Consider the following 27754-nt stretch of genomic DNA (forward strand, 5'->3'; position numbering starts at 1 on the left):
AGAGAAGCCAACTGGAAAATTGTTAAAAATTGCATGTTCTTTCTGAGTCATGAACGTTAAATTTTTACTTTACTGTCCCTTTAATGCCATTGCTCTCCTGCAAATCTATGTACACAGAATTAACCCTTACTAAGTTTCAAAAAGTTCACTGAATTAAAGATTGTTTGGAGTGGAATAGATCTGCACAAGGACCGAAGTGTAAGGAGGGAGGCACAAGCAGTAAAAATTAAATAGATTATTGTTTTAGTTAAATAAAACTATGTAATTGTTATTATTGTAATCATTTTTATCCTTCCAATAAAGTACAGGTAAAAAATGTTGATCAAGTATGAATGATTAACCTATTAAACTGGAGATAGTTCACCTACAAATAGTTTTATTCATTTAAATGATCTACGAGTCAGGCAGTGAGTGTCACTCAGGCGGCAGTGAGCAAGGCAGTGAGTGTCACTCAGGCGGCAGTGTCACTCAGGCGGCAGTGAGCCAGACAGGGAGGGTCACTCAGGTGTCAGTGAGTCAGGCAGTGTCCCTCAGGTGTGAGTAAGTCCGGCAGTGAGTAAGTCAGGCAGTGGGTGTCATTTAGGTGTAAGAACGTGTGGCAGTGAGTCAGACAGGGAGGGTCACTCAGGTGTCAGTGAGTGTCACTCAGGTGTCAGTAAATCAGGCAGGGAGGGTCATTTAGATGTAAGAACGTCAGGCAGTGAGTGTCACTCAGGTGTCAGTGAGTTAGGCAGTGAGTGTCACTCAGGTGTCAGTGAGTCAGGCAGTGAGTGTCACTCAGGTGTCAGTGAGTCAGGCAGGGAGGGAGGGTCACTCAGGTGTCAGTGTGCCAGGCATTGTCACTCAGGTGTCAGTGAGTCAGGCAGGGAGGGAGGGTCACTCAGGTGTTAGTGAGTCAGGCAGGGAGGGTCATTTAGGTGTAAGAACGTCAGGCAGTGAGTGTCACTCAGGTGTCAGTGAGTCAGGCAGTGAGTGTCACTCAGGTGTCAGTGAGTCAGGCAGTGTCACTCAGGTGTCAGTGAGTCAGGCAGTGAGTGTCACTCAGTTGTCAGCGTGTGAGGCAGTGTCACTCAGGTGTCAGTAAGTCAGACAGGGAGGGAGGGTAACTCAGATGTCAGTGAGTGTCACTCAGGTGTCAGTGTGTCAGGCATTGTCACTCAGGTGTCAGTAAGTCAGAGAGGGAGGGTCACTCAGGTGTCAATGAGCCAGGCAGTGAGTGTCATTTAGGTGTAAGAACGTCAGGCAGTGAGTGTCACTCAGATGTCAGTGTCTTGCTCACCGGGTCACTGAGGCCTCCGTAGCGACGCTGAACTGTCGTCATGGCTCCCAGAGATGTCATTTCACTGCAGCCATCACGTGGTGGATTTGGCCGCGTTATGATGACGTCAAAGCTATGCGCTCGGTGTCTGCTTATGTTTTGGTACGTATGCTGTCACGTGGTTGGCTGTCGGGGGCTGTGCGCTTTCACGTGGTTGATTGATATCCAGGTACTCACCTGTTTAGCAGCGGACACCCGAGGGCGCTGCTGTAGCTGTAAGTGACATAAAGGGAGCAATAGTGAGTGTCACCCCGAGCAGGTCATAAGTGCAGGACTAGTAGCCGTATTGTTAATCAAGCACATCACGTCTTACTGATTGCTAATGTCTTTCTTTACAAGTAAACCTTAAAGGGGCACTGAACCCAAATGTTTTCTTTCGTGATTCAGCTAGAGCAGCAATTTTAAGCAACTTTCTAATTTACTCCTATTATCAAATTGTATTTGTTCTCTTGCTTTCTTTATTTGAAAAATAAGATATCAAAAGCACTTGTTTATTGGCTGGTGAATTTATCCACCAATCAGCAAGAACAACCCTGGTTGTTCACCAAAAATGGGCCAACATCTAAACTTACATTTCAAATAAAGATAGCAAGAGAATGAAGAAAATTTGATAATAGGAGTAAATTAGAAAGTAACTTAAAATTGCTGCTCTGTCTGAATCATGAAAGGAAAAATTTGCGTTCAGTGTCCCTTTAAAAGTGCATGAAACCTAAACTGTTTATTTCATGATTCAGATATTGCAAATCATTTTAAAAACAATTCTATTTAGAAGTGCAGGAATGCACTACTGGGGGCTAGCTGCTGATTGGTGGCTGCACATACATGTCTCTTGTCATTGGCTTACCAGGAGTGCTCAGCTAGCTCCCAGTAGTGCATTGCTGCTGCTCTAATAAAGTATACCAGGAAAATGAAGCAAATATAATAACAGAAGGAACCTGGAAAGTGAATTAAAATTGTATTTAATATCATATTATATTGATTTTAAATAGCCCATCATGGATCAGAAAATGGTGCCCGTTGAGGATATTGTGGAGTATCAGCTGTTCCTGGTATCTCAGGAGCCGAGCGATTCTGTGCAGCGGAAGCAAATTCTCCATCAGTACATACAGCAGATACTGGCCAAGTTTGCATCTTTACTAGCCCCTTATATTTGGCAAAAACAACCATTTAATCTTCGGTACAAAGCTAACAAAGGTGAGGAGCGGTTTGTTGCAATGTCTTTGTGACTGATCATGTTCTTTTGTTAATCACAGACTTGTGCCTTTGCTCAGGTAACGTTCCGGCGCACATTGGAGGAGTAACACATTTTGGTGATAACTTAGATGATGAGTGGTTTATCGTCTTCCTTGTCCAGCAGATTACCAAGGAGTTTCCGGATTTAGCAGCCAGGTCAGCAATGGGCTTTGGTAACCAGATTCCTCCTTCTTTGTCTGTTTACCTGAACTTGCAGTATTTGTTGGCACAGTCGAGCCGCTAATGAAGTCACAATATCAGTGTATCTTGTAGAATCGGCGTTTTGGTGGACACAGTACTTGGTATTTATTTCAGTGTATCTTTACCAGTGTACAACCGCACATGATGCTAATAATTATGAGAAATGATTGTGTGTTTTGTGCAGAGTGGAGGACAATGATGGAGAGTTTTTACTGATTGAAGCTGCTGATTTTATTCCCAAATGGCTGAAACCTGAAAATAGCTCCAATCGGGTGAGAAGAATTCAGCACTGTGTGTTGCATGTGGTGCGATATAGATGGCTACTTTACTAAAGTGGGGAATGAAGGTACTTTCTTGTAACACACAGTTCCTACCTTCCAGGTTTTCTTTTTCCATGGCAAGTTGTGTATCGTCCCGCTGAGTCAAAACAGTAGGGAGTGTGACTCGGCTGCCAGTCTGACCGTATCTCAAGCATTGGAGCTGCTGTCTGCACATCCAGACAAATTCTTATCTTCACAGTCTGTAGCTAAAGCTGTGGCCCGAAGAATTAATGGGTACGTCTTCTATTGTGTCACCTTAGATATATATGTATACCTAGCTGTCCTCTGACAGTGTGTAATGGCGTACTGCTGTCACATCAAGTTGTAAAAAAATGACAGCCTAATAGTTGGGTTGTCAGTTAATGTTCTCTCATTCCTGCTAATGTAAGGTGCCATTGCCCCCCTTTCTCGTATTGTTCTCATTTGGCTCTGATATGGTTTATAGTTAAACTTCTATAGCGCAAACTTTACCTTAACTCATGATGTAACAAGATACAACATAATGCAGACTATTTATTGGTCTGGGTTACAAATAATGAGTAGAAAGCACAAGATACGATGAGAGCTGTAATTCTACAGGAGTACTTGGTACAACAATCAGAACGGTTCCTATTCATGTATGAATAAATAAAATGTGAGGGATGGTTAAGTACACATAGGGCTCGATTTATCAAGAGTCAGCTGACATATGCACCTCTGTCTGCTGCAGCTCGCCTCTGGCGGGCAGAATGCCGTTGGCGATTTTGCGCTCTTGGGCAACATCGCCCGTACACAGCCTATCACCTGCAGGCAGGAGCTGTCAATCTCCCTGGTCAGATGAGACCGGGGAGAATGAAATTCTCCACCTAAGAGGTGGAGAAGAATTAGGGAAGCTGCTTGATAGATACTGACTACTTATTCTCTTGTGCGAACCTGCAGTCATAGAGAGGAGAAGCGCTTGATAAATACTGACTGCTTATTCTCGTGTGAGAACCTGCAGTCATAGGGAGGTGAAGCGCTTGATAAATACTGACTGCTTATTCTCGTGCGAGAACCTGCAGTCATAGGGAGGTGAAGCGCTTGATAAATACTGACTGCTTATTCTCTTGTGAGAACCTGCAATCATAGGGAGGTGAAGCGCTTGATAAATACTGACTGCTTATTCTCGTGTGTGAGAACCTGCAGTCATAGGGAGGTGAAGCGCTTGATAAATACTGACTGCTTATTCTCGTGTGTGAGAACCTGCAGTCATAGGGAGGTGAAGCACTTGATAAATACTGACTGCTTATTCTCTTGTGTGAACCTGCAGTCATAGGGAGGTGAAGGGCTTGATAAATACTGACTGCTTATTCTCTTGTGAGAACCTGCAGTTATAGGGAGGTGAAGCGCTTGATAAATACTGACTGCTTATTCTCGTGTGAGAACCTGCAGTCATAGGGAGAAGAAGCGCTTGATAAATACTGACTGCTTATTCTCTTGTGAGAACCTGCAGTCATAGGGAGGTGAAGCGCTTGATAAATACTGACTACTTATTCTCTTGTGAGAACCTGCAGTCATAGGGAGGTGAAGCGCATGATAAATAGTGACTGCTTATTCTCTTGTGAGAACCTGCAGTCATAGAGAGGAGAAGCGCTTGATAAATACTGACTGCTTATTCTCCTGTGAGAACCTGCAGTCATAGGGAGGTGAAGCGCTTGATAAATACTGACTGCTTATTCTCTTGTGAGAACCTGCAGTCATAGGGGGGTGAAGCGCATGATAAATACTGACTGCTTATTCTCCTGTGAGAACCTGCAGTCATAGGGAGGTGAAGCGCTTGATAAATACTGACTGCTTATTCTCGTGTGAGAACCTGCAGTCATAGGGAGGTGAAGCGCTTGATAAATACTGACTGCTTATTCTCGTGTGAGAACCTGCAGTCATAGGGAGGTGAAGTGCTTGATAAATACTGACTGCTTATTCTCTTGTGAGAACTTGCAGTCATAGGGAGGTGAAGCGCTTGATAAATACTGACTGCTTATTCTCTTGTGTGAGAACCTGCAGTCATAGGGAGGTGAAGCGCTTGATAAATACTGACTGCTTATTCTCGTGTGAGAACCTGCAGTCATAGGGAGGTGAAGCGCTTGATAAATACTGACTGCTTATTCTCGTGTGAGAACCTGCAGTTATAGGGAGGTGAAGCGCTTGATAAATACTGACTGCTTATTCTCGTGTGAGAACCTGCAGTCATAGGGAGGTGAAGCGCTTGATAAATACTGACTGCTTATTCTCGTGTGAGAACCTGCAGTCATAGGGAGGTGAAGCACTTGATAAATACTGACTGCTTATTCTCTTGTGAGAACCTGCAGTCATAGGGAGGTGAAGCGCTTGATAAATACTGACTGCTTATTCTCTTGTGAGAACCTGCAGTCATAGGGAGGTGAAGCGCTTGATAAATACTGACTGCTTATTCTCTTGTGTGAGAACCTGCAGTTATAGGGAGGTGAAGCGCATGATAAATACTGACTGCTTATTCTCTTGTGAGAACCTGCAGTCATAGGGAGGTGAAGCGCTTGATAAATACTGACTGCTTATTCTCTTGTGAGAACCTGCAGTCATAGGGAGGTGAAGCGCTTGATAAATACTGACTGCTTATTCTCTTGTGTGAGAACCTGCAGTCATAGGGAGAAGAAGCGCATGATAAATACTGACTGCTTATTCTCGTGTGAGAACCTGCAGACATAGGGAGGTGAAGGGCTTGATAAATACTGACTGCTTATTCTCTTGTGAGAACCTGCAGTCATAGGGAGAAGAAGCGCATGATAAATACTGACTGCTTATTCTCTTGTGAGAACCTGCAGTCATAGGGAGGTGAAGCGCATGATAAATACTGACTGCTTATTCTCTTGTGTGAGAACCTGCAGTCATAGGGAGGTGAAGGGCTTGATAAATACTGACTGCTTATTCTCTTGTGAGAACCTGCAGTCATAGGGAGGTGAAGCGCATGATAAATACTGACTGCTTATTCTCTTGTGAGAACCTGCAGTCATAGGGAGGTGAAGCGCTTGATAAATACTGACTGCTTATTCTCGTGTGAGAACCTGCAGTCATAGGGAGGTGAAGCGCTTGATAAATACTGACTGCTTATTCTCGTGTGAGAACCTGCAGTCATAGGGAGGTGAAGCGCTTGATAAATACTGACTGCTTATTCTCTTGTGAGAACCTGCAGTCATAGGGAGGTGAAGCGCTTGATAAATACTGACTGCTTATTCTCTTGTGAGAACCTGCAGTCATAGGGGGGTGAAGCGCTTGATAAATACTGACTGCTTATTCTCTTGTGAGAACCTGCAGTCATAGGGAGGTGAAGCGCTTGATAAATACTGACTGCTTATTCTCTTGTGAGAACCTGCAGTCATAGGGAGGTGAAGCGCTTGATAAATACTGACTGCTTATTCTCTTGTGAGAACCTGCAGTCATAGGGAGGTGAAGCGCTTGATAAATACTGACTGCTTATTCTCTTGTGAGAACCTGCAGTCATAGGGAGGTGAAGCGCTTGATAAATACTGACTGCTTATTCTCTTGTGAGAACCTGCAGTCATAGGGAGGTGAAGCGCATGATAAATACTGACTGCTTATTCTCTTGTGAGAACCTGCAGTCATAGGGAGGTGAAGCGCTGGATAAATACTGACTGCTTATTCTCTTGTGTGAGAACCTGCAGTCATAGGGAGAAGAAGCGCATGATAAATACTGACTGCTTATTCTCGTGTGAGAACCTGCAGTCATAGGGAGGTGAAGCGCTTGATAAATACTGACTGCTTATTCTCTTGTGTGAGAACCTGCAGTCATAGGGAGGTGAAGCGCTTGATAAATACTGACTGCTTATTCTCTTGTGAGAACCTGCAGTCATAGGGAGGTGAAGCGCTTGATAAATACTGACTGCTTATTCTCTTGTGAGAACCTGCAGACATAGGGAGGTGAAGCGCTTGATAAATACTGACTGCTTATTCTCTTGTGAGAACCTGCAGACATAGGGAGGTGAAGCGCATGATAAATACTGACTGCTTATTCTCGTGTGAGAACCTGCAGACATAGGGAGGTGAAGCGCTTGATAAATACTGACTGCTTATTCTCTTGTGAGAACTTGCAGTCATAGGGAGGTGAAGCGCTTGATAAATACTGACTGCTTATTCTCGTGTGAGAACCTGCAGTCATAGGGAGAAGAAGCGCTTGATAAATACTGACTGCTTATTCTCGTGTGAGAACCTGCAGTTATAGGGAGGTGAAGCGCTTGATAAATACTGACTGCTTATTCTCGTGTGAGAACCTGCAGTCATAGGGAGGTGAAGCGCTTGATAAATACTGACTGCTTATTCTCGTGTGAGAACCTGCAGTCATAGGGAGGTGAAGCGCTTGATAAATACTGACTGCTTATTCTCGTGTGAGAACCTGCAGTCATAGGGAGGTGAAGCGCTTGATAAATACTGACTGCTTATTCTCGTGTGAGAACCTGCAGTCATAGGGAGGTGAAGCGCTTGATAAATACTGACTGCTTATTATCGTGTGAGAACCTGCAGTCATAGGGAGGTGAAGCGCTTGATAAATACTGACTGCTTATTCTCGTGTGAGAACCTGCAGTCATAGGGAGGTGAAGCGCTTGATAAATACTGACTGCTTATTATCGTGTGAGAACCTGCAGTCATAGGGAGGTGAAGCGCTTGATAAATACTGACTGCTTATTCTCTTGTGAGAACCTGCAGTCATAGGGAGGTGAAGGGCTTGATAAATACTGACTGCTTATTCTCGTGTGAGAACCTGCAGTCATAGGGAGGTGAAGCGCTTGATAAATACTGACTGCTTATTCTCATGTGAGAACCTGCAGTCATAGGGAGGTGAAGCGCTTGATAAATACTGACTGCTTATTCTCTTGTGAGAACCTGCAGTCATAGGGAGGTGAAGCGCATGATAAATACTGACTGCTTATTCTCTTGTGTGAGAACCTGCAGTCATAGGGAGGAGAAGGGCTTGATAAATACTGACTGCTTATTCTCGTGTGAGAACCTGCAGTCATAGGGAGGTGAAGCGCATGATAAATACTGACTGCTTATTCTCGTGTGAGAACCTGCAGTCATAGGGAGGTGAAGCGCTTGATAAATACTGACTGCTTATTCTCATGTGAGAACCTGCAGTCATAGGGAGGTGAAGCGTTTGATAAATACTGACTGCTTATTCTCTTGTGAGAACCTGCAGTCATAGGGAGGTGAAGCGCTTGATAAATACTGACTGCTTATTCTCTTGTGAGAACCTGCAGTCATAGGGAAGTGAAGCGCTTGATAAATACTGACTGCTTATTCTCTTGTGTGAGAACCTGCAGTCATAGGGAGGTGAAGCGCTTGATAAATACTGACTGCTTATTCTCTTGTGAGAACCTGCAGTCATAGAGAGGTGAAGCGCTTGATAAATACTGACTACTTATTCTCTTGTGAGAACCTGCAGTCATAGGGAGGTGAAGCGCATGATAAATACTGACTGCTTATTCTCTTGTGAGAACCTGCAGTCATAGGGAGGTGAAGCGCTTGATAAATACTGACTGCTTATTCTCTTGTGAGAACCTGCAGTCATAGGGAGGTGAAGCGCATGATAAATACTGACTGCTTATTCTCTTGTGAGAACCTGCAGTCATAGGGAGGTGAAGCGCATGATAAATACTGACTGCTTATTCTCTTGTGAGAACCTGCAGTCATAGGGAGGTGAAGGGCTTGATAAATACTGACTGCTTATTCTCTTGTGAGAACCTGCAGTCATAGGGAGGTGAAGCGCATGATAAATACTGACTACTTATTCTCTTGTGAGAACCTGCAGTCATAGGGAGGTGAAGCGCTTGATAAATACTGACTGCTTATTCTCGTGTGAGAACCTGCAGACATAGGGAGGTGAAGCGCATGATAAATACTGACTACTTATTCTCTTGTGAGAACCTGCAGTCATAGGGCGGTGAAGGGCATGATAAATACTGACTGCTTATTCTCTTGTGAGAACCTGCAGTCATAGGGAGGTGAAGCGCATGATAAATACTGACTGCTTATTCTCTTGTGAGAACCTGCAGTCATAGGGGGGTGAAGCGCATGATAAATACTGACTGCTTATTCTCTTGTGAGAACCTGCAGTCATAGGGGGGTGAAGCGCTTGATAAATACTGACTGCTTATTCTCGTGTGAGAACCTGCAGACATAGGGAGGTGAAGCGCATGATAAATACTGACTGCTTATTCTCTTGTGAGAACCTGCAGACATAGGGAGGTGAAGCGCTTGATAAATACTGACTGCTTATTCTCTTGTGAGAACCTGCAGACATAGGGAGGTGAAGCGCTTGATAAATACTGACTGCTTATTCTCGTGTGAGAACCTGCAGTCATAGGGAGGTGAAGCGCTTGATAAATACTGACTGCTTATTCTCTTGTGAGAACCTGCAGTCATAGGGAGGTGAAGCGCTTGATAAATACTGACTGCTTATTCTCTTGTGAGAACCTGCAGTCATAGGGAGGTGAAGCGCATGATAAATACTGACTGCTTATTCTCTTGTGAGAACCTGCAGTCATAGGGAGGTGAAGGGCTTGATAAATACTGACTGCTTATTCTCGTGTGAGAACCTGCAGTCATAGGGAGGTGAAGCGCTTGATAAATACTGACTGCTTATTCTCGTGTGAGAACCTGCAGACATAGGGAGGTGAAGCGTATGATAAATACTGACTGCTAATTCTCTTGTGTGAGAACCTGCAGTCATAGGGAGGTGAAGCGCATGATAAATACTGACTGCTTATTCTCTTGTGAGAACCTGCAGTCATAGGGAGGTGAAGCGTATGATAAATACTGACTGCTAATTCTCTTGTGTGAGAACCTGCAGTCATAGGGAGGTGAAGCGCTTGATAAATACTGACTGCTTATTCTCTTGTGTGAGAACCTGCAGTCATAGGGAGGTCAAGCGCTTGATAAATACTGACTACTTATTCTCATGTGAGAACCTGCAGACATAGAGAGGTGAAGCGCTTGATAAATACTGACTGCTTATTCTCTTGTGAGAACCTGCAGTCATAGGGAGGTCAAGTGCTTGATAAATACTGACTACTTATTCTCTTGTGAGAACCTGCAGTCATAGGGAGGTGAAGCGCTTGATAAATACTGACTGCTTATTCTCTTGTGAGAACCTGCAGTCATAGGGAGGTGAAGCGCATGATAAATACTGACTGCTTATTCTCTTGTGTGAGAACCTGCAGTCATAGGGAGGTCAAGCGCTTGATAAATACTGACTGCTTATTCTCGTGTGAGAACTTGCAGTCATAGGGAGGTGAAGCACTTGATAAATCGTGAATCTGTGAATGGTACACACTACAGGATGAGACATCTTGCTCCTGTACTCCGCCCTTAACAAATGTCTGTAGTCCTGACTCACCCCTTGCTACTGTTTCTATTGATCACTGAGTCAGTAACCACACGTGTTTTTATCCTGCGGTATCAGTGAGTTGTCTCTTATGGTGCAAAGAGGGAAATTACATTTTACCTGCAGAGAGTGATTTTTTTCTGGTCTATATTCCACAACCACACTCACCAAAGCTGTTCCTGTTAAAGCTAATTATGTTTTTCAGCTGAGGTGAGCTGTGTGCAGTCGATAGAAGTTTGGGGGGTTTGCCACAGTGCGGGTGATGGTGTCTCATTTGGTGAATGTGGTAACAGAGTGAACCAGGAAAATACAATAAGAGCAGGTAAAATGTAATTTTCTTCTTTCCTTACAGTGTGCGTAGTCAGACATATTATCCCACAAGTAACACTGAGGCTCACGTGTGCATAGTAGTGTCTTCAATACAAATGTTCAGAATACAGAAATCTTGTTTATAAGAGACTAAATGATTTTGCACATTACTATGAGTAGGAGGTAAGCTCTGCTGCCCAGGATAAAAATACATCAATGTAAAGCTGTACAGATGCATCGGAGCAATACGTTAGGTAAATTCCATGACTGCTGCTCCAGGCAATGTTCATTACAATCCTCTGTGTGTAATGCCATTCATCCCTTCCCTTTAAAATCACCATCAGACTCCCTGCGTCATATTTTTGCCTTCTCCCATTGCAAACACTTTGCTCTGAGATCCCACTTTTTATTATTGTGAGTTCCTCATAAGAAAATGTCAGCTTCAATCGTTTTTCCATTATTCAGGGTCAAGTGTCAGCTGCAGTGATGGGAGGTGCTTAGTAGACTAACTGTAGAGTATTTGTGTAACATTGTGTCTGTGTGTATTGGGACTATGTCTTGTATTTATCCAATAGGATGAGAGTTTAGAAACCAGACAGCTATTTTACTGTCATATCAACATTGTGAGATAAAAGGATTTAGACATATTTGCCTTTATAAGCCTGTTGCAGATTAGTAACATAATACTGTACATAACTCATCACTACTGTGTACAACTACTCTCCATATGTCCCTTTAACAACAGTTCTCTCTTGCACAATGGATGCAGCACTGAGAGACCCTGATCACTAAGAGAGCGGCACCACGTGACCTTACACAACAATTACTGCACATTATCAGAGTGCTCAGATGGTGTAATTACTGGGATGTATGAAACTTTATGTTTAAACCAATAAGTAACATTTAATGTGCGCTGGGTTCCAGCTTTGCCACCACTGCTTCGTTTTACTGTATAAAACTTTTTTCTTACTTTGTAGTTGCTAATAATTATTAATGTTCCATAATAATTATCTCCAGCCTGTCCCGTCTGTATAACTGGGGTATTTGTTATTTCCCTTCAGATATCCTGATAAAATAAAGGATTCCCTGCACCGAGCTCACTGCTTTATACCTGCTGCGGTTGCTGCTGTTCTGAAGGCCCGGCCAAAACTTATCTCTGCTGCTGTGCAGGCATTTTATTTGCGAGATCCTGTAGATCTGAGAGCTTGTCGTACCTTCCATCATTTTCCTCCTGAAATGCTGGTTCTCACGTCGGTAGGGTCCTATGTGCTACCCTAGCTTAAAGGAACCATATAAAAGCTGTCTTAGATGCAACAAAGAAAAAAATCTTGTGTTCCTCTTAAATACTTGCATGTCCGACAGTTAATTTAATTAGCCTTGTACAGGATTTAAATAACAAACCATATTTAGTGCAAGATTACAAGTAGCGTGTTATTTTTCTGCATGCAATGTGGTCTTTTCGCAATCAATTTCTCTTGTGCAGGTATTACAAGTCTTGAAAAATCATGATTGCGTGCACGCACTCGCCCTTTATGCAACAATACTTTTCATGCTTGTAGTTAACAGCTTTGCGCAACAAAAAAGTTTAACAAAACACTTCAGAAATACATTACAAAGTACAGTTACACTCACTAACACTGTCTAATAATTATTAAAAATAAAATATTGCACACAAGCAAAAAAGCAAATGAAGGAATTTTACATTGACAAACATACACATACATAGAGAAACATGGATTTATATGTATAGAGATATGTTAAACTATGGAGATAATGAAAATATTTTACATTACAATCTTATGCTCATTAAACAATATCTCGGATGGATTTTCAATGAGATATTCACATATAGATCTTAAGATATCTAGACATTTTTATATATATATATATATATATATATATATATATATATATATATATATATATAACCTTTCCATTTTTGCTTTTAAATCTTAGCTGAGAGCTTGTAAGTGAGTGCTGGGTTTTCTCTGTGTGTTGTATTAATTTGTTTTGTAATTTTCCCTATGGTTCTTGCACCCAGACCTGACTGGGGTTAACTGCCTTTGACTCTGGGAGCAGCACAGCTTCCTGTGAGTGCCAGTGGCACCCAGGGCTGAGCATGTTGCAGGGTCATGGGATGTGTACCCGGTCCAGTATGAGAGTGCAGTTCCCTTCCGTGTTTTGTACATATTCCTGTGCACCCTTCCCTTGTTCCCAGTTTGTTTGCATTTGAAAGCTTGCATTGTGTGGCTGTTTTAGGGTCCCAGGTATTGGAAAGGACCTTGACGTGGTACCTGAGCTTGTCCCATTTAGCCAAATGCGGTAACTAACCTTTCCATTTTTGCTTTTAAATCTTAGCTGAGAGCTTGTAAGTGAGTGCTGTGTTTACTCTGTGTGTTTATATATATATATATATTGCTATAAATAGATATATCAGTCCAAAAATCATCACATATATAGACAAATATGTATTTAGAAAACATTTTCGCAATATGAAATATTCGTGTTTTCATGTATACTTTTTGAGGAGAATACATCGTGGTCTTTGCACAACAGATTAGGGTTTTTGTGTTATTTTTTATATATTTGTCTTCTCCATTGACTTCTATGGGGGAATATGTGGCTTAACGTGCGCACAAAATAAGTTATTTCTCAACTTGTAATAGCTGCGCAGCCCCAAATGTGAGCTGCGTGACTTGTAATCTTGTCCTTAGTGCTTGCACGGCTTTACAGCTGAGCATTTCATTTGCAATAGTATTGCGTTTGTGCTGATATTGTTATTGAGATAAAGACAGTGTAATCCGCTGTCATCTAAAGAGCTCACGTTATAAATGAAGAATACTAGGTTTGTTTTTATTTTGGTTGTGCCAACATTAAATTCTGTTTTTACTAAATATGTAACAACTTGCTCCATAACATAGACAATAATGCAGGTTAGAGTTCTGATGACGCTGTCCTGCCCTTGTTACAGTGTCACACTTGTCCCACGTCTGACTGTAATATATCCCTGCTCTTCTCAGGTCACGTTTACGAAGTGTCTGTATGCCCAGCTCATTCAGCAGAGGTTCCATCCTGATAGGCGCAGCGGATATGCTCTCCCTCCCCTCTCTCACCCCACGTACAAAGCACATGAGCTAGGAATGAAACTGGTGAGCAAATTCATGTCCCACAACTTGCTTTAGATAAACTGGGTTATACCTGTGACCGTGTACTGCAGGCCTCTTATGGTCACTGTTACTAAAGCAGGTCGGTAATACCAGGAGCTTCTCACAACTATATCTGTGTCCTCGTAGGCTCATGGATTTGAGATCCTGTGTTCCAGATGCGGCAGGTCCCCGGCAGAAACTACGGGAAATACCTTGCAGAGCCCTCTTTGGACTGGGTTTTTAAATAACCTCAAGAAAAATGATTTCTTTAAGGTATGAAATAGTATTTGGGTGCAGTGTTGGGTTCTGTGTTGATTAGTTTAGCTTTATTGTTTCTGAAGTAGAAGTTCTAAGACATACACAAAAGTCTAGCTAAATTAGATGGGCCAAGTACTCATTTCTGTCACATCTGTGCAACATCCACATGTAATCCCAGATGCTCTGTTTTAGGGGGAGATGGAAGGATCTGCACAGTACTCAGAACTGCTGAAGGTTGCACAGATTTATTTTCAGCAATCTGTAATCAAACCAGAGAGGTAGGTAAGGTATAGAAATGTGCCTGCCGTGTGTGTGTGCCTGTTGTGTGTGTGTGTGTGTGCCTGTTGTGTGTGCCTGCCGTGTGTGTGCCTGTTGTGTGTGCGCCTGCCGTGTGTGTGTGCCTGTTGTGTGTGTGCGCCTGCCGTGTGTGTGTGCCTGTTGTGTGTGTGCGCCTGCCGTGTGTGTGTGCCTGTTTGTGCGTGTGTGTGCCTGCCGTGTGTGTGTGTGTGTGCCTGCCGTGTGTGTGTGTGTGCCTGCCGTGTGTGTGTGTGTGCGTGCCTTCCGTGTGTGTGCCTGCCGTGTGTGTGTGTGTGCCTGCCGTGCGTGTGTGCCTGCCGCATGTGGGTGCCTGCCGTGTGTGTGTGTGTATTTTTTTTTTCCCCATAAGCTTTCAAGACTTCACGGGTCTCTTATTCAGATGTAGATAATTTGTGAGGCCTTGAAAGCTTAAAGTGAAAGTCAATCCTAGCGTTGTACAAACTCTAGTATTTACTATAAAACAAATAAAGGGGAATTATAAGCTACTTCATGTAGAAAGCTCCTTTATTTGTTTCACTCGATCTCCGCTATTAGCTGCTACAGCAGCCCACGGCTAAACATTTTTTGTTAAGAGGTGACGTTTTCACCTCTTAGCCAATAGCCGTGCGGTAAATCCGGCTCCCATGGGCACCAAGCTGGATTTACCGCACGGCTATTGGCTAAGAGGTGAAAACGTCACCTCTTAACAAAAAATGTTTAGCCGTGGGCTGCTGTAGCAGCTAATAGTGGAGATCGAGTGAAACAAATAAAGGAGCTTTCTACATGAAGTAGCTTATAATTCCCCTTTATTTGTTTCATAGTAAATCCTAATGTTTGTACAACGCTAGGATTTCACTTTCACTTTAAGGAATTAAAAAAAACGTGATTTTTGTTAGTCCATTAAAAGGTGTCGCACTCTAATAGAGGAATATTCTATGTGGACCAATATGGCAATGGGCTTCCAGTATCTTAGTGTACAGTTATCTGTGGGAGTGACATCTGGGAGTACTGTGTCCCAGTGCCATAAACCATTCTTAAAGGGATATAAAAAAAATATATATTTTGTGATTCAAACAGAACATACAATTTTAAACAAAAAAGTTTTCAATTTACTTCTATTTTAACATTTACGTCTCAAATTTGCTTTTTTCTCATAATATTCTTTGTTGAAGAGATACCTAGGTAGACTCTGGAGCACTACATGATAGGAAGTAGTGCTGACATCTAGTGCTCTTGCACATGTATAACATTCTTACAAAACTCCTGCCATGCAGACACGTGCACGCTCCTGAGCTTACGTGCCTGCTTTTCAACAAAAGATATTGAGACAGAACATTTGATAACAGAAGTAAATTAGAAAGGCTCTATCTGAATCATGAAATAAGCATTTGGGGTTTCATGTCCCTTTAATGCTTTACAATACCTGATCTAAGCAGGGCTGTATGTGAGTATAAAATGTCCTTATCTGATTGCTGCCCTAGTCCAGTGATCTCAAGTCCTGGAGAGGAGGTGCTGAGTTTGCTAAAGACGCTGCCCCTCAACCTAGAGGCTATGAAGAAAGAAGAGGCCGATCTACCCCCTGATGAAGGTGAGCTGAATCCGTGGTGTGAGTATGAACCGAGGTCAGCACTCGATAGCCAGTTTATGCCAGTGACCTGCCGGCCCTAGCGATGCTCTGATAATAAGAGATATTAGGCACACTCACTGACACTATTATATCCTGCCCATATAGAAGATGGTGTTATACGTTTCTATTTGTTACTCTGTTTAGATGACAGCTGGCTGGACATTTCCCCGGACAAACTGGAGCAGATTTTACAAGAAGCCGCAGGTCCCAAGGATTCTGTCCCATCTTCCAGTGACGAGGAAAAGCGATACGATTTATCTGAAGTAACTGAGAGCATGAAGGCGTTTATATCCAAAGTCTCCTCCCATGAGGGTGCTGAGGTGCCTAGGTATGTCTGATGCTGACTGCTACTATACATTTTGTTTGCTCTGGGGCCTGATAAGTGGCCTTGCTTTGTTTTATTAAATGGGTGCCTGATAAGTGGCCTTGCTCTGTTTTATTAAATGGGTGCCTGACAAGTGGCCTTGCTTTGTTTTATTAAATGGGTGCCTGATAAGTGGCCTTGCTCTGTTTTATTAAATAGGGGCCTGATAAGTGGCCTTGCTCTATTTTATTAAATGGGTGCCTGATAAGTGGCCTTGCTTTGTTTTATTAAATGGGGGCCTGATAAGTGGCCTTGCTCTGTTTTATTAAATGGGGGCCTGATAAGTGGCCTTGCTCTGTTTTATTAAATGGGGGCCTGATAAGTGGCCTTGCTCTGTTTTATTAAATGGGTGCCTGATAAGTGGCCTTGCTTTGTTTTATTAAATGGGTGCCTGATAAGTGGCCTTGCTCTGTTTTATTAAATGGGTGCCTGATAAGTGGCCTTGCTCTGTTTTATTAAATAGGGGCCTGATAAGTGGCCTTGCTCTGTTTTATTAAATGGGGGCCTGATAAGTGGCCTTGCTCTATTTTATTAAATGGGGGCCTGATAAGTGGCCTTGCTCTGTTTTATTAAATGGGGGCCTGATAAGTGGCCTTGCTCTGTTTTATTAAATGGGTGCCTGATAAGTGGCCTTGCTTTGTTTTATTAAATGGGTGCCTGATAAGTGGCCTTGCTCTGTTTTATTAAATGGGGGCCTGATAAGTGGCCTTGGTCTGTTTTATTAAATGGGGGCCTGATAAGTGGCCTTGCTCTGTTTTATTAAATGGGGGCCTGATAAGTGGCCTTGCTCTGTTTTATTAAATGGGTGCCTGATAAGTGGCCTTGCTCTACTTTATTAAATGGGTGCCTGATAAGTGGCCTTGCTCTACTTTATTAAATGGGTGCCTGATAAGTGGCCTTGCTCTATTTTATTAAATGGGTGCCTGATAAGTGGCCTTGCTTTGTTTTATTAAATGGGGGCCTGATAAGTGGCCTTGCTCTGTTTTATTAAATGGGGGCCTGATAAGTGGCCTTGCTCTGTTTTATTAAATGGGGGCCTGATAAGTGGCCTTGCTCTGTTTTATTAAATGGGGGCCTGATAAGTGGCCTTGCTCTGTTTTATTAAATGGGTGCCTGATAAGTGGCCTTGCTTTGTTTTATTAAATGGGTGCCTGATAAGTGGCCTTGCTCTGTTTTATTAAATGGGTGCCTGATAAGTGGCCTTGCTTTGTTTTATTAAATAGGGGCCTGATAAGTGGCCTTGCTCTGTTTTATTAAATGGGGGCCTGATAAGTGGCCTTGCTCTGTTTTATTAAATGGGGGCCTGATAAGTGGCCTTGCTCTGTTTTATTAAATGGGGGCCTGATAAGTGGCCTTGCTTTGTTTTATTAAATGGGGGCCTGATAAGTGGCCTTGCTCTGTTTTATTAAATGGGTGCCTGATAAGTGGCCTTGCTTTGTTTTATTAAATGGGTGCCTGATAAGTGGCCTTGCTCTGTTTTATTAAATGGGTGCCTGATAAGTGGCCTTGCTCTGTTTTATTAAATGGGTGCCTGATAAGTGGCCTTGCTTTGTTTTATTAAATGGGTGCCTGATAAGTGGCCTTGCTCTGTTTTATTAAATGGGGGCCTGATAAGTGGCCTTGCTCTGTTTTATTAAATGGGGGCCTGATAAGTGGCCTTGCTCTGTTTTATTAAATGGGGGCCTGATAAGTGGCCTTGCTCTGTTTTATTAAATGGGGGCCTGATAAGTGGCCTTGCTCTGTTTTATTAAATGGGTGCCTGCATTTCAGTTTTAAATAAAAAGCCACCTAGACCAGGAGCAAGATATTGTTTTTCTTCAGTGATTATAGCTTTACTAAAAAAAAACTTAACAGCAAGGAAAAGAATCGAACAATTGACAGATATGTGTCGTTACTTTACCAGTTTGATAAAATATGAAATAACTGTAGGGAAATGCACTCAAATACTCCATGATAACTAATGTGAATATTCTCATTTATAGCAACCAGAACAAGGTTAAAATTATTTTATGACTCTCAGCTCAACTACAAGTAAACCCTAAAGGGGTTGGAATGAAACTAAACAATATTCAATATGTAGGGGACACATCAATTTACAAAAAAAGTTTATTAATAAAAAAGGAACTTGTTCCATTCAGTACCTCTCAGCATTGTGCCAAATGTGTGTTCTTGTGCCTGTAGCTCTCTGTACTGGTCACTGTGTTTAATTTGTATTTATTCTATCAAATCTATCCAGGGTTCCACCAGAGACGCCAATCACGTTTGATGTGGATTCATTCACAAGCGCCTTGGAAAAAATTCTTGGTTAGTTTCCTGTTTTTTCTCGCCAGCTGCTTTGTATAAGAGTGACGGTGAGTTACAGATGTGGGACCTTTTCCCCTCTATTACCCCGTGACGGTAAACGGTCAGTGAGCAGAAACCATAGCATTTCTACCCATAACGCTTTGTGTCTCTAGTCTTGCAGCTGTGCAAGGTAACAAAAGTAACTGATCAGCTCTAAGATTTATTAAAGGGACAGTAAACTCAACATTAAACTTTCAGGATTCAGACAGGGCAGCAAGTTTAAACATCTTTCCAATTTACGTCTATGAAATTAGCTTTCTTCTCTTGGTATTTGTTTTTGGAGAGCGTTCTTGTGTCTTTAGCAGCTTATGGCAGCAGTGCTTACAACAATGTATTAAACTTCACTAAACATTGTTGCAAACACTACTGCCAGATGGCTACAGCCACGTGCACTCAACTAGGATTACACTTTAGCAAATGTTACCAAGGGAACTTACCAAAACTGATAATAGACGTAAACTGGAAAGTGGTTTAAAGTTTCCTGCTCTGTCCCTTTAATAAATGAGGGAAAGAGAAAACAATAACGGGAACGTATTTGGTCTCGGCAGACGTTAAACTTTACTTTAACCAGGAGTTGGTAAATTAGACACAAAGTTAGAAGAAGCATTACTGCACCAGTTCCCAGGCTTCCTGTGAGGCCGCAGTGCACAGTGTGATACCTACAACAAGTGTAGAAAATGTGAGTGAAAGTGTCAGATACGCACGTACTCACAGCTTATGGTGCTGCTATATATAGTCTGTGTTATATAATATCTCAGAGTACTGAAAGTCTTCCTTAATAACAGGAGCCCCTCGGAGCAGTGTCTCTGGTCTGCATAGAAAGATATAATATTCAGTAAAGGGGGTGTTTCCTATCATACTCTCTTACAGTCTCATCTTCTTGTAAATAAACAGTGATGTGTACTTATTATACAATGCAGTGCGTTATCAGACTCTGTACTTATTATACAATGCAGTGCGTTATCAGACTCTGTACTTATTATACAATGCAGTGCGTTATCAGACTCTGTACTTATTATACAATGCAGTGTGTTATCAGACTCTGTACTTATTATACAATGCAGTGCGTTATCAGACTCTGTACTTATTATACAATGCAGTGCGTTATCAGTGTACAGACAGCATCACCTGTATACAGGGCAGTTTATTATAGGGTGAGGTGCTAGCGCCAGGCTCTGTACTTATTATACAATGCAGTGCGTTATCAGTGTACAGACAGCATCACCTGTATACAGGGCAGTTTATTATAGGGTGAGATGCTAGCGCCAGGCTCTGTACTTATTATACAATGCAGTGCGTTATCAGTGTACAGACAGCATCATCTGTATACAGGGCACTTTATTATAGGGTGAGGTGCTAGCGCCAGACTCTGTACTTATTATACAATGCAGTGCGTTATCAGTGTACAGACAGCATCATCTGTATACAGGGCAGTTTATTATAGGGTGAGGTGCTAGCGCCAGGCTCTGTACTTATTATACAATGCAGTGCGTTATCAGTGTACAGACAGCATCACCTGTATACAGGGCAGTTTATTATAGGGTGAGATGCTAGCGCCAGGCTCACTGTACTTATTATACAATGCAGTGCGTTATCGGTGTACAGACAGCATCACCTGTATACAGGGCAGTTTATTATAGGGTGAGGTGCTAGCGCCAGACTCTGTACTTATTATACAATGCAGTGCGTTATCAGTGTACAGACAGCATCATCTGTATACAGGGCAGTTTATTATAGGGTGAGGTGCTAGCGCCAGGCTCTGTGTACTTATTATACAATGCAGTGCGTTATCAGTGTACAGACAGCATCACCTGTATACAGGGCAGTTTATTATAGGGTGAGGTGCTAGCGCCAGGCTCTGTACTTATTATACAATGCAGTGCGTTATCAGTGTACAGACAGCATCATCTGTATACAGGGCACTTTATTATAGGGTGAGGTGCTAGCGCCAGACTCTGTACTTATTATACAATGCAGTGCGTTATCAGTGTACAGACAGCATCATCTGTATACAGGGCAGTTTATTATAGGGTGAGGTGCTAGCGCCAGGCTCTGTACTTATTATACAATGCAGTGCGTTATCAGTGTACAGACAGCATCACCTGTATACAGGGCAGTTTATTATAGGGTGAGGTGCTAGCGCCAGGCTCACTGTACTTATTATACAATGCAGTGCGTTATCAGTATACAGACAGCATCACCTGTATACAGGGCAGTTTATTATAGGGTGAGGTGCTAGCGCCAGGCTCACTGTACTTATTATACAATGCAGTGCGTTATCAGTGTACAGACAGCATCACCTGTATACAGGGCAGTTTATTATAGGGTGAGGTGCTAGCGCCAGGCTCTGTGTACTTATTATACAATGCAGTGCGTTATCAGTGTACAGACAGCATCACCTGTATACAGGGCAGTTTATTATAGGGTGAGGTGCTAGCGCCAGGCTCTGTACTTATTATACAATGCAGTGCGTTATCAGTGTACAGACAGCATCATCTGTATACAGGGCACTTTATTATAGGGTGAGGTGCTAGCGCCAGGCTCACTGTACTTATTATACAATGCAGTGCGTTATCAGTGTACAGACAGCATCACCTGTATACAGGGCAGTTTATTATAGGGTGAGGTGCTAGCGCCAGGCTCACTGTACTTATTATACAATGCAGTGCGTTATCAGTGTACAGACAGCATCACCTGTATACAGGGCAGTTTATTATAGTGTGAGGGGCTAGCGCCAGGCTCTGTACTTATTATACAATGCAGTGCGTTATCAGTGTACAGACAGCATCACCTGTATACAGGGCAGTTTATTATAGGGTGAGATGCTAGCGCCAGGCTCACTGTACTTATTATACAATGCAGTGCGTTATCGGTGTACAGACAGCATCACCTGTATACAGGGCAGTTTATTACAGGGTGAGGTGCTAGCGCCAGGCTCACTGTACTTATTATACAATGCAGTGCGTTATCGGTGTACAGACAGCATCATCTGTATACAGGGCAGTTTATTATAGGGTGAGATGCTAGCGCCAGGCTCTGTGTACTTATTATACAATGCAGTGCGTTATCGGTGTACAGACAGCATCACCTGTATACAGGGCAGTTTATTATAAGGTGAGGTGCTAGCGCCAGACTCTCTGTACTTATTATACAATGCAGTGCGTTATCAGTGTACAGACAGCATCACCTGTATACAGGGCAGTTTATTACAGGGTGAGGTGCTAGCGCCAGGCACACTGAATAGCACGACGGTTACCAGGCTCTGTGTACTTATTATACAATGCAGTGCGTTATCAGTGTACAAACAGCATCATCTGTATACAGGGCAGTTTATTATAGGGTGAGGTGCTAGCGCCAGGCACACTGAATAGCACGACGGTTACCAGGCTCTGTGTACTTATTATACAATGCAGTGCGTTATCAGTGTACAAACAGCATCATCTGTATACAGGGCAGTTTATTATAGGGTGAGGTGCTAGCGCCAGGCTCACTGTACTTATTATACAATGCAGTGCATTATCAGTGTACAGACAGCATCACCTGTATACAGGGCAGTTTATTACAGGGTGAGGTGCTAGCGCCAGGCTCACTGAATAGTGCAGCGGTTAATAGGCTCTGCTCATTTGCATCTTCCGTTCCTTGTTAAACTCTCAGGTCCGAGCCCAGAGGAGCTGGATTCTGATGATCTGGAATCTGAAGAAGATTTTGAGTCATTAGACAGTGATGAGGGGCTAGCAACACCATTTGGGGAGGACCCGTTGACAAGTCTGCGCTCATATATGGAGGTTATGGACCACGAGCTGGCGCAAACAAACATTGGGAAGAGCTTCACAACAAAGAGGAAGACGGTGAATGTTCTCACTTAAACAAGGGGAACAGTGTGGTTTTATACAGGGGGGGGAAACTGTTCTCCTGCGTGCTTTTCTACAGGAGGGAAAACTGTTTTCTTGAATGCTTTTATACAGAAGCCTGCAGCCTTTAATTCAGGGGGGTAAACTGCGTTCTTGCAGAATTTAATACAGGGGGGGAACTGCGTGCCTGCAGCCTTTAATACAGGGGGGAACTGCGTGCCTGCAGCCTTTAATACAGGGGGGAACTGCGTGCCTGCAGCCTTTAATACAGGGGGGAACTGCGTGCCTGCAGCCTTTAATACAGGGGGGAACTGCGTGCCTGCAGCCTTTAATACAGGGGGGAACTGCGTGCCTGCAGCCTTTAATACAGGGGGGAACTGCGTGCCTGCAGCCTTTAATACAGGGGGAACTGCGTGCCTGCAGCCTTTAATACAGGGGGGAAAACTGGGTGCCTGCAGCCTTTAATACAGGGGGGAAAACTGGGTGCCTGCAGCCTTTAATACAGGGGGGAAAACTGGGTGCCTGCAGCCTTTAATACAGGGGGGAAAACTGGGTGCCTGCAGCCTTTAATACAGGGGGAGGAACTGCGTGCCTGCAGCCTTTAATACAGGGGGAGGAACTGCGTGCCTACTGCCTTTAATACAGGGGGGGAACTGCGTGCCTGCAGCCTTTAATACAGGGGGGAAAACTGGGTGCCTGCAGCCTTTAATACAGGGGGGAAAACTGGGTGCCTGCAGCCTTTAATACAGGGGGGAAAACTGGGTGCCTGCAGCCTTTAATACAGGGGGAGGAACTGCGTGCCTACTGCCTTTAATACAGGGGGGGAAACTGCGTGCCTACTGCCTTTAATACAGGGGGAGGAACGACGTGCCTGCTGCCTTTAATACAGGGGGAGGAACGACGTGCCTGCTGCCTTTAATACAGGGGGAGGAACGACGTGCCTGCAGCCTTTAATACAGGGGGGAACTGCGTGCCTGCAGCCTTTAATACAGGGGGGAACTGCGTGCCTGCAGCCTTTAATACAGGGGGGGAACTGCGTGCCTGCAGCCTTTAATACAGGGGGGGAAACTGGGTGCCTGCAGCCTTTAATACAGGGGGGGAAACTGGGTGCCTGCAGCCTTTAATACAGGGGGAGGAACTGCGTGCCTGCTGCCTTTAATACGGGGGGGAAACTGCGTGCCTGCTGCCTTTAATACAGTGGGGGGAAATTACGTGCCTACTGCCTTTAATACGCGGGGGGGGGGGGGGACTGCATGCCTACTGCCTTTAATACAGGGGGGGGGGGAAACTGCGTGCCTACTGCCTTTAATACAGGGGGGGAAACTGCGTGCCTGCTGCCTTTAATACAGGGGGAGGAATGGCGTGCCTGCTGCCTTTAATACAGGGGGGAAACTGTGTGCCTGCTGCCTTTAATACAGGGGGGGAAACTGTGTGCCTGTTGCCTTTAATACAGGGGGGAAACTGTGTACCTACTGCCTTTAATACAGGGGGGAAACTGTGTGCCTGCTGCCTTTAATACAGGGGGGAAACTGTGTGCCTGCTGCCTTTAATACAGAGGAGAAACTGTGTGCCTGCTGCCTTTAATACAGGGGGGAAACTGTGTGCCTGCTGCCTTTAATACAGGGAGGGAACTGTGTGCCTACTGCCTTTAATACAGAGGAGAAATACATGGGGGGGGGGACTGTGTGCCTGCTGCCTTTAATACAGGGGGGAAACTGTGTGCCTGTTGCCTTTAATACAGGGGCGAAACTGTGTGCCTGTTGCCTTTAATACATGGGGGAAACTGTGTGCCTGCTGCCTTTAATACAGGGGGGGGAACTGTGTGCCTACTGCCTTTAATACAGAGGAGAAATACGGGGGGGGGACTGTGTGCCCGTTGCCTTTAATACAGGGGGGAAACTGTGTGCCTGCTGCCTTTAATACAGGGGGGAAACTGTGTGCCTGCTGCCTTTAATACAGGGGGGAAACTGTGTGCCTGCTGCCTTTAATACAGGGGGGAAACTGTGTGCCTGCTGCCTTTAATACAGGGGGGGAAACTGTGTGCCTGCTGCCTTTAATACAGGGGGGAAACTGTGTGCCTGCTGCCTTTAATACAGGGGGGAAACTGTGCCTGCTGCCTTTAATACAGGGGGGAAAACTGTGCCTGCTGCCTTTAATACAGGGGGGAAAACTGTGCCTGCTGCCTTTAATACAGGGGGAAACTGTGTGCCTGCTGCCTTTAATACAGGGGGGAAACTGCGTGGCTGCTGCCTGTAATATGTGGGGGAGGGGAGAAACTGCGTGCCTGCTGCCTTTAATACAGAGGAGAAATACATGGGGGGGGGGGACTGTGTGCCTGCTGCCTTTAATACGGGGGGGGGGGGGAAACTGTGTGCCTGTTGCCTTTAATACAGAGGAGAAATACGGGGGGGGGACTGTGTGCCTGCTGCCTTTAATACAGGGGGGAAACTGTGTGCCTGTTGCCTTTAATACAGGGGGGAAACTGTGTGCCTGTTGCCTTTAATACAGGGGGGAAACTGTGTGCCTGTTGCCTTTAATACAGGGGGGAAACTGTGTGCCTGTTGCCTTTAATACAGGGGGGAAACTGTGTGCCTGCTGCCTTTAATACAGGGGGGAAACTGTGCCTGCTGCCTTTAATACAGGGGGGAAACTGTGCCTGCTGCCTTTAATACAGGGGGAAACTGTGCCTGCTGCCTTTAATACAGGGGGAAACTGTGTGCCTGCTGCCTTTAATACAGGGGGGAAACTGCGTGGCTGCTGCCTGTAATATGTGGGGGAGGGGAGAAACTGCGTGCCTGCTGCCTTTAATACAAAGGGGGGAAACTGTGTGCCTGCTGCCTTTTAATACGGAGAGGGAACTGCGTGGCTACTGCCTGTAATACAGGGGGGGGAGAAACTGCATGCCTGCTCCCTTTAATACAGGGGGGTGGGAACTGTGTGCCTGCTGCCTTTAATACAGGGGGGAAACTGCGTGCCTGCTGCCTTTAATACAGGGGGGAAACTGCGTGCCTGCTGCCTTTAATACAGGGGGGAAACTGCGTGGCTGCTGCCTTTAATACAGGGGGGAAACTGCGTGGCTGCTGAGAAACTGCCTGCCTGCTGCCTTTAATACAGGGGGGAAATTGCGCGCCTACTGCCTTTAATACAGGGGGGAAACTGCGTGGCTGCTGAGAAACTGCCTGCCTGCTGCCTTTAATACAGGGGGGAAATTGCGCGCCTACTGCCTTTAATACGGGGGGAAACTGTGTGCCTACTGCCTTTAATACAGGGGGGGACAACTGTGTGCCTGCTTCCTTTAATACAGGGGGGGACAACTGTGTGCCTGCTTCCTTTAATACAGGGGGGGACAACTGTGTGCCTGCTTCCTTTAATATGGGGGGGACTGTGTGCCTGCTGCCTTTAATACAGGGGAGAAACTGCGTGCCTACTGCCTTTAATACGGGGGGGAATCTGCATGCCCACTGCCTTTAATACGGGGGGAAACTGGGTGCCTACTGCCTTTAATACAGGGGGGAACTGCGTGCCTGCTGCCTTTAATACAGGGGGGGGGGCTGCGTGCCTGCTGCCTTAAATACAGGGGAGAAACTGGGTGCCTGCTGTCTTTAATATGGGGGGGGGGGGGGACTGCGTCCCTGCTACCTTTTTAATACAGGGGGGAACTGGGTGCCTGATGCCTTTAATACAGGGGGGAACTGGGTGCCTGATGCCTTTAATACAGGGGGAAACTGCGTGCCTGATGCCTTTAATACAGGGGGGGGGACTGCATGCCTGCAGCCTTTAATACAGGGGGGAGGGGGGACTGCCTGCCTGATGCCTTTAATACAGTAGGGGGCTGCATGCCTGATGCCTTTAATACGGGGGGGGCTGCAAGGGGGGGGGGGAACTACATGCCTGATACCTTTAATACAGTAGGGGGCTGCATGCCTGCAGCCTTTAATTCAGGGGGTGCATCCCTAAATTCTTTAATAAGGGGGTGTACACTTGCATTCTGTATATTGTTGCTGTAGCACACTTGGATAATAAAAGTCACTTATAATGTATTATATATATGCTTTGTTCCTAACATATATAACTCTGTATATCTCACTCAGAGCGAAGTCACTGCACCAGTTTCTGATGACGCAGCTACAGAAGACATGGGACTGACCTCTGTGGACATGGATCTGAACCTGGTGACAAATATCCTGGAGTCATTTAGCTCCCAGGCAGGTTTGGCTGGACCTGCCTCTAACATTTTGCAGAGTATGGGGGTGCATCTGCCAGACAACACTGACTCTGCTCTACAGTGATCCCATGGGCAGGAATCCATAGCGCAGCCTGACACCTTTTACAATCAGTGTAACTAACCTCATTGTCTCCTGAATAGTTACAGCAGTCAAGAGCTGATTGGTGGACACAGGCTTGCGGCATTTTACCTGTTTTGTACGCATCATCTTACAAGTGGAATGTTGGCGCAGTCCAGTGCATGTGTTTGATATGGGATGGAGAAGCACAAAATCTGTCTCAACAAATGTATAATGTGACTCTCCCAGGATGGTCGCTTCCAGATAAGGTTCTTTCCTATAGAAAATGTCTATTACATGAGGTCTGCACCTTTAACTCCGCCAGAGTTGTCGCCACATTTGTAAATATTTGATGCATTTACCTATTTCTAGCTGATTATTTGTACTGTGTGCGTGCTCAGGGGGTCACATTTATATAAATGGCAATGCCAGCAGCTGAATCTGTATAATGCGAGAAGCGCAACTTCCGATAACGGCACAGTTGGTATCTGTAACAGCCACTAGCTTTATCTGAAACGTGATCACCCAGAATCACAGATGCTTCTGTCCCTTTTCAGTGTCTTGCTAGATAAAGATGGATTTGCCAACCTGACTCTCAAGAATTATTTTTGTAAGCAGAATATTTCATCTTCTTTCGTTATTCTGGAATCCAAGATTTTGTTTTGCTGCTCCTGTATATTTTATTTGCTAGACCGTTGCCACTGCCTTGTTAAACGTGAGGCTGCTTGTTCTGCAATACAGATTTCTACCTTTCATATATTTTGTAATGTGTAAAACAATAAAGACATTTAGTATTGTGGATCATTAAGTA

General features: G+C 44.4%; 2 protein-coding genes across 5 annotated transcripts in view; one reads left to right on the forward strand and one right to left on the reverse strand.

The window, feature by feature from the left end:
• FAM149B1 (family with sequence similarity 149 member B1) overlaps positions 1 to 1682 on the reverse strand; it is an 88230-nt gene extending 86548 nt beyond the window's left edge. For both annotated transcript variants that reach the window (XM_053691898.1, XM_053691897.1), the window contains exon 1: positions 1280 to 1682. The gene's annotated coding sequence lies outside the window, so the exon portion shown is untranslated. The remainder of the gene's footprint in view (positions 1 to 1279) is intronic.
• ECD (ecdysoneless cell cycle regulator) lies at positions 1372 to 27754 on the forward strand. Of its 3 annotated transcripts, none has more exons than XM_053691894.1 (14): positions 1372 to 1420; positions 2308 to 2512; positions 2590 to 2707; positions 2937 to 3024; positions 3134 to 3306; positions 11836 to 12028; positions 13795 to 13923; positions 14068 to 14193; positions 14371 to 14456; positions 15957 to 16063; positions 16247 to 16430; positions 18703 to 18770; positions 22464 to 22657; positions 26752 to 27754. In XM_053691894.1, exons 1-14 carry the CDS (start codon positions 1394 to 1396, stop codon positions 26947 to 26949), a joined length of 1896 nt encoding a protein of 631 aa, XP_053547869.1. In that variant the 5' UTR covers positions 1372 to 1393; the 3' UTR covers positions 26950 to 27754. The 3 variants fall into 3 exon arrangements, with proteins under 3 accessions (XP_053547869.1, XP_053547870.1, XP_053547871.1); XM_053691895.1 differs by lacking the exon at positions 1372 to 1420 and adding an exon at positions 1430 to 1533; XM_053691896.1 differs by lacking the exon at positions 1372 to 1420 and adding an exon at positions 1447 to 1557.

Source organism: Bombina bombina, chromosome 9, assembly GCF_027579735.1.
Source record: "Bombina bombina isolate aBomBom1 chromosome 9, aBomBom1.pri, whole genome shotgun sequence".
Taxonomy (NCBI): domain Eukaryota; kingdom Metazoa; phylum Chordata; class Amphibia; order Anura; family Bombinatoridae; genus Bombina; species Bombina bombina.